Source organism: Empidonax traillii, unplaced genomic scaffold, assembly GCF_003031625.1.
Source record: "Empidonax traillii isolate 1590-97213 ecotype Southwest subspecies unplaced genomic scaffold, ASM303162v1 scaffold1581:size117717, whole genome shotgun sequence".
Classification (NCBI taxonomy): domain Eukaryota; kingdom Metazoa; phylum Chordata; class Aves; order Passeriformes; family Tyrannidae; genus Empidonax; species Empidonax traillii.
In genome coordinates, this window is record NW_020956774.1 from 8,575 (window position 1) to 15,828 (window position 7,254).

At 46.1% G+C, this 7,254-nt stretch overlaps 1 protein-coding gene across 1 annotated transcript in view; it reads left to right on the top strand.

The window, feature by feature from the left end:
* Positions 1-6,630: 6,630 nt before the first annotated feature.
* VPS26C (VPS26 endosomal protein sorting factor C) overlaps positions 6,631-7,254 on the top strand; it is an 11,739-nt gene continuing 11,115 nt past the window's right edge. Inside the window, exon 1 of the mRNA XM_027907942.1 lies at positions 6,631-6,728. Coding sequence (XP_027763743.1) covers positions 6,672-6,728 — 57 coding nt within the window. The 5' untranslated portion in view covers positions 6,631-6,671. The remainder of the gene's footprint in view (positions 6,729-7,254) is intronic.

Below are 7,254 nucleotides of genomic sequence, written 5' to 3' on the forward strand. Positions count from 1 at the left end.
ATTCCCGCTGTCCAGTCATCTGTGCTTTGGAGTTTCCGCAGGGTGGGTGGTGGGGGAGGGTTTCTTATTTAACAGCCTTTGTATTTATTTAACAGACTTTTCTTCTATTAATTTGATGGGTTGGGTTGATCTCCCAAACAGACAATCCCAGCATGGTTTAGGTTGGAAGTGACCTTAAAACTCATCCAGTGCCACCCCCTGCCATGGGCAGGGACACCTTCCACCAGCCCAGGCTGCTCCAAGCCCCGTCCAGCCTGGCCTTGGACACTTCCAGGGATCCAGGGGCAGCCACAGCTTCTCTGGGCAACCTGTGCCAGGGCCTGCCCATTCTCACAGCCAGGAATTCCTTCCCAATATCCCATCTAACCCTGCCCCTCTGGCAGTTTGAAGTCATTCCCCCTTGTCCCGTCACTCCAGGCCCTTGGAAAAAATCCCTCTCCCTTCTTTTTCTCAGGTACTGGAAGGACCTTTTGGGATGTGGAGAAAAGAACTGCACAAACCACTCAATATGCAGAGAACTATGGATTTATACTGGGGTGGGCGTGTTACAATGTTCCCTGGTTTGTTCTCTGTCTTGTTCTCTTAACAATTCCAAATATTTTGATTTGTTTCTCTGAGTAACAGGGAACATTGTGCTGAGATTTTTATAGAAATATTAATCAGAACCCAAAGATCTCATTTGTGAGTGGAAAACCAGCTTAGAGCCCATCCTTGTGTGCACGGAATTTTCCCCCCATGTTCACTATCTTACTACATCATTTCATCTGCCATTTTATTATACACTCACTCAGCCTTGTAAGGTCTTTCTTCAGAGCGAACGTCCCAGTTTGTCCTCTACCTTTCCTTTACCTGAATACTCAATATATTTAGAAGTCTGTGGCATTTCACTGCTCCCTCCCTTTCCCCAGATCCTTTAGGAATACATTAAGCAGCACCAGGTCCCTGCAGACTCCCCTTGTGATCCCCCTTTTCTATGAAAACTGACCTTTTGTTGTTGTTTTATTTCTCTTTCCTGTCATCCAGCCAGTTTTTGATCCAGTCTCCTCTTGCTTCTTGTTGCACAAAGGCCTTTTTAATTTCCTTTTTTTCTTTTTTTCCCCTAAATGATGCTTTGTCTGGGAATCTCATTGCCCCTGGAAATCCTGGGAATGCTTAAGCGTAGATCTTCGTCTTATTGAGGGAAGGGTCACACATTGCAGTGAGCAACTGAGTTATCTCAGAGCTCCTGGGTGGAGCCCACCTGGTCCCCAGGATCTCTTGACCTTGCCTGCTTATATTTGGGTTACATTCCCCGTAATTCCAAGTTCTGGCATGGATTCCACACCTCCAGTGCTGTGGCCAGCTCTGGGCCCCTCAGGACAGGAAGGACGTTGAGGGGCTGGAGCGAGTCCAGACAAGGGGCAGGACTGAGGTGGAAATATTTCCATCTAAAATAATCTCCCAGCTGAGAAACAGGCCCCCAACTCATCATTTCAGGAGTGGGTTGATATGGAAATATGAGGAATGACTTACAACCCCCCAACTCCTTTCCTGGACCTGCATCCAATTCCAACCCCTTCCACCAGACCAGCTTGCTCAGTCTCATCCAACCTGACATGGAAGTTAAAAATCATTTTCCTCCTGTCCCTTCCTCCAGTTTAAAGTGTGGCATCAAAACCCACATCCCTCAACATTTCTGGGATGTATCTATAACGTGCCAATGGAAAAATATATTTTAGGGATTCAGTTCCATAGTTTTACTTCTATGTGACAAGAAGGAAACTAAAAAAAAAAAAAAAAAAAAAAAAAAAAAAAAAAAAAAAAAAAAAAAAAAAAAAAAAAAAAAAAAAAAAAAAAAAAAAAAAAAAAAAAAAAAAAAAAAAAAAAAAAAAAGTGTGTCTGTCTCAGGTGGCTCCAACCATCAGAACAGCCAGGATGTGGATATTAATTACTATTAATTAATTAGCAACCTGCACACCCAGGTACACACTCCTTACAACGAGGAGGAAGGAACATCAGTGGACAAAAGCTGACCCATAAACTGTAATTTTAGACGTGGGGTTCGAAAAGTTATTTATATCGCAGCAAAATGTAAACAGCTGAGGGTGTGGGTATCACTTACAAGTTATTCCCCCTGGTCTCAAGGCAGTATTTTAAAAAATTAAATTTAAAAATGTTCTGTTTCGGTCTCATTTGGGGTCGCTACAAAACTTTAGTGACCAAGGGAATAAAGTACCAAGTGAGACCAAACTGGTGAGTTGATAACTCAAGCTTTTGGCACAACAAATATTAGGGATTATTTGTCCCCCAGATAAATTTTGGGCACCACCTTTTTTTTGTTCAATATGAGTGTCAGTGTTTTCAATGTAACCACCAAATTTATATTATTTTATTGTTTCAGTATATAAACACCAAATTCTTTTTCAAGGCCTATCAGCACTCAAAGAGTCGATTTTACAAATTAATATTTCATTATTATTTTGATATTATTTATTAAAATATTTTACAATATTACTTTAATATAACTTTATTATGCTTTTATATCACTTTAATATCATTATTTTAATTTAACATTCTTTAAAAACCCCAGCTTTTTTAACACAGCCCACTACAAATTATTGCTGCTGGTAGGATGCACACATTCCAGCAGGAATATGGAGCTGCTTTGAACTGCTTTTATTCTCCATACCTGGATCCTACCATAAATGTCTAAATCACTTGTTTTGTTTTATCCAGTTTTTTTTTTTTTCCACCCCCCTACATGTTTCATAGGACTATTTTCCTTATTTGCTAATTCCTTTGAGAGGCAAGAAAAGCTCAGTGCAATTTTCAATCAGTTCAAGCCCTTTTAAACTATGAGGGAATTCCCTTAAAAATGGTGCAACTTTGCTGGAAAATGAGTCCATTCTTAATGACCTTTGAAATTCCTTGACCAACATGATGCCTTATGGTGTTATTTAATTTTATATATTTTATTGTGCCTCTCTCAATTTTAACATGACACAAAATCCAGCTTTTTAGACCTTCTGTCTGGACTTTCCCTCAGCTTAGTTTCACCTCAATTAGCTTTTTTCACCTCGATATGGGAACAAATCAGTTGATTTTGTTGCCTTTTCTCATTAGTTCTTTTAGAGAACCTTGCTAAGATTTAATGTCTGTGCGGTCCCTCCATGTGGTGCAGATATTTTAATTTCTTTATGATTATCTCCCTCCTTTCTGAGGCATTCAGAAGCACCACTATTTACGTGTGCCAGTGCTGGGATTTGGTGGGATTTCTCCACCAGAGATAATGAATTTTAATTTACTTCCTGTAGTTCAGTGCATCAGTTATTTCTTCTATTAACTCCTCGGTGTAACTTAGGCCTTTTGACTCAGATGCTCTGAAAAACAATGTTCAGTTTAGTCAAATGTGCTTACATAAACCATGAAGTGATCTAAAAATTGTCCAACATTGAAATAATATTTGAAATGACTGTCTGATTAGACTTAATCACCTCTAAACTCCTCCAGCCCTGTGGGCTCCACATCCTGCTGATGGCAAGCGGTGAAATCACAGGTGCCTTTTTTTGTCATCCCTTTCCATCACTTGTAAAACTTTCTCCTGTTGAATTCCTTGAGTCAGGTCCCTTCCAACTGAAACCATTCCGTGATTCTGGGGTGGAAAAAAATCAGAACCTTTAAAAAACCTTTAAAAAAATCAGAACAAAAAGCCTGTTTCGGCTTCCCAGCTCTGCAGGTGGAGTAAATAAAACTGTGTTAAAGAAACCCCAGGCTGTGGGCACCAATATTCCACTGAGAAGCCCATTTCCCCTTTAGTTGTGATTTCCTGAAGGAATTCCCTTTCCCAAACCAAGCCTAAAATTGTCAGTCTCACCATTTGTCCAAATTTGGGGTGGATTTTTCAAGTGGATGGACACAGCAGGCCCCTGACAATGACAGGGCTCGGTGCCAAAAATTCCAGCCTTTGCTCTGAGGCTTGAACTGTTTCATTTTGATGAAGTCTTCCCAAATAATTCAGTGTGAGGTGGATCCTCTGTAAAGGAAATCTGTGACTTGGATCAACCAAAAGAAAATCCTGTTACTGGAAAGGGAATTTTCATAAGGGCCCGGAGTGACAGGACAAGAGAGAATGGTTCTGAGTGGAAAGAGTGGAGATTTAGATTAGATATTGGGAAGAAATTGTTCCCTATGAGGGTGAGGAGGGGCTGGGATAGAATTCCCAGAGAAGCTGTGGCTGCCCCTGGATCCCTGGAAGTGTCCCAGGCCAGGCTGGACGGGGCTTGGAGCACCCTGTGCTGGTGGAAGGTGTCCCTGCCCGTGGCAGGGGGTGGCACTGGGTGATCCTCAAGGTCCCTTTCAACCCAACCCATGCTGGGATTGTTCCTTCAAAACCAACCACCCTGAGGGTGCTGAACCATCCGTGCAGAGCCTGAATTTGGACACGGATTGGTTGGGATCTGGGAGCTCCTGAAGGTTTGTTTGTGGGATGGCTGTTGCTAAGCACAGGGGCAGCTCCAGCCTGTTCCAACAGCAGCTTTTTCTGGACACCAGGCTCCAATTCCTAGAAACGAGTAACTGCAGTACCTTGGAAAAAGTTTTCCAAGAAAAACAGTGCATTGTGAAAGTGATGGCAAAGAAAAAAAAAAATATCAACAACATGCTCAGAAGCAGCTGTACTGTCCAGGCTTGTGTTTTTCTTTTCTTTTCTGGAGCTCTGCTTGGTTGGGGTGAAAAATAAAACATCAAAATCCCTCTTTGCCCGCCCCACAGTAACTCAGAACAGCAATCAGCTCCATGAGGTAAGTGGCTAATAGAAGTAATCAAAGTTATGTGCTCCTTTCTCTGCACACTGACCACTTTCCCCTCTTTTCTCTGAATTGTGGGATGACTTTGATATTTCGCTTCTTTTCCCAGAACAAAAGATGTTCCTAATTACAGGAATGGGCACTGGCTTTTGCCGAGTTTTCCTTAAGCACTCCAGGAGGAAGGGAGCACAGATGGGTTTTAGTACTGAGGGGATGAGGAGGAATAGGACAGAACCTTCTTCCAGGTACTCCCACCACTGGCAGAAACTCTGTTTTTATTTATTTTATCTGCTTTATTTATTTTAAATTTGTGAAGCTGAAAAAAACATATATTTAGTTTGCTACCTCTAAACACCAAGCTTAAAAAACTGCAGTGATTTATCCTAGATAATAAAACTAAATACAGAGAACTTTGGAGTCTGTGAAAGGTTTATTTATTCCCTAATTTCTAAATGGGTTTGATTCCTTGTATTCATGGAGAACAGGAATAAAAACGCCAGGAGACAAATCTCCAAATCTCTGGTCAAGACAAGCAGCTCTGGCAATCAGATTAAGAAATCTCTGATGTGGACAGTTCCCTGGGTGTCTACTTGAACCATCTACTGTCTTCTTGGAAAATAAAATTCCACAGACAATCCCAGCATGGTTTGGGATGGAAAGGACATTAAAGCTCCTCCAGTGCCACCCCCTGCCGTGGGCAGGGACACCTTCCACCAGCCCAGGTTGCTCCAAGCCCCGTCCAACCTGGCCTTGGACACTTCCAGGGGCATCCACAACTTTTTTTGGGCAACCCGAACTTGCCATGCCCCTTCAGCTGTGGCCTTTGGGCACATTCCTTGCAGCAGAATCAGCTTTCCCTGAGCTGCACAGGCTCTTGTTTGTTCAGGATTTCAGTTACTTGCATTGCTAATGAAAAGAAAAAAAAAGAGAGAGAGAGAAAAAGGGGGGGGAAAGTCAAAAAAAGAGCAGGAATCTGTCACCATCCCTGCTCCCTCACCAAGCCACGGATTAAGAGTGAATTGAAGAATTCCCACTTTAAAATTACTCTGGACACTGGAGCTTGTGCTGTAACACCCCAGTGGGGGCTGCCCCGGCTGTTTAGAGCGTCATGTGTGGAGAATTATGTGATAACAATTATTTGGGAAAGCGTTAAAATTCACAGCCAGGCTCCTGCTTTAGAGGTTTACTTCGGGATTTGGGATTCCGCCGATGGACAACTGCTGTTCCCGCTGGAATCCCGGGAATTCCGTCCGCGGCCACACCTGGGAGGGATGGAAGGCATTTCCACGCCGGGCCTTTCTGTGCTTCGGGTTTTTAATGCGAACTCCCTCCCTCCCTCCCTCCCTGCGCATTTCGCAAGGCATTCCGCTGCCTTCCTAAATTTACCGGGATAAGTTCCAGGGTACTTTGAGGGCAGAGGACGCGGGGGCGTGCCTGGAAATTCAATGTGATGAATCACGCGTGTAATCAGGGCAGGGATAAATTCGCCGCTGGCATATATGGGTTTTGAGACAGCATAGCGTAGTCAGGGGGATAAATTTAAGCGCATCGAAGCCTTTCCCTGGAATTCCATTGTCCGTCCGTGGGGCTTCAGGCGCCGCCACAGCCTGGACTACAACTCCCGTCAGCCCCCGCGGCGCGCGCAGCACGCAGCGCGGCCGTCACATGAGCGCAAAGCACGCCGGGAGCTGTAGTTCTATAGGGAGACCAACCCCACGCGTCACCCGCGCTCCTCCCACTCGCTGCCATGGCAACCGCGCGGGGGGCGGGGCCGGGCGGGAAGCGGCGTGGGCGGCTGGGAAGTGACGGGTCGGGGACCCGGATGTTGGGGGGGGGAGGGGGAGGAAGGGGGGAACCCCCCCTCAGGCGCGGTCACGTGATCGGGCGATGGGCACGGCGCTGGACGTGAGGGTGAAGCGGGCCGGGAAGGTCTATCGCGATGGGGTGCGTCTGTCGCGGGCTTATCGCGGGCTTATCGCGGGCGTGTCGCGGGGTCAGAGGGCCTCACCGACCGGCGGGAGTGAGTGTGTCGCGACAGCGGTGCCCCGCGGGGCGTCGGGAAGAGCTTTGCCAGCAGGGCAGGGAGGGGATCCTGCCCCTCTGCCCAGCCCTGGGAGCCACATCTGCAGGGCTGGGCTCAGCTCTGGCCCCTCAGCACAGCAGGAACAGGGAGCTGCTGGAAGATGATTCTCCTGCGGAGATTCCAAAGGGATGGAGCATCTCTGGGAGCAGCAAAGGCTGAGGGAGCTGGGGCTGTTCAGCCCCCAGAGCACACACTGAGAGGGGACCTCCCCCAGGTCTGTGGGGTCTGCAGGGAGGGGGCAGAGGATGGACCAGGCTCTGCTCGGGGGGGCCCAGCAATGGCACAAGAGGAACGGGCAGGAACTGATGCCCAGCAAGTTCCACCTGCACAGGAGGAAGAACTTCTTGGCTGTGCAGTGACCCAGCACTGAACAGATCACCCAGAGAG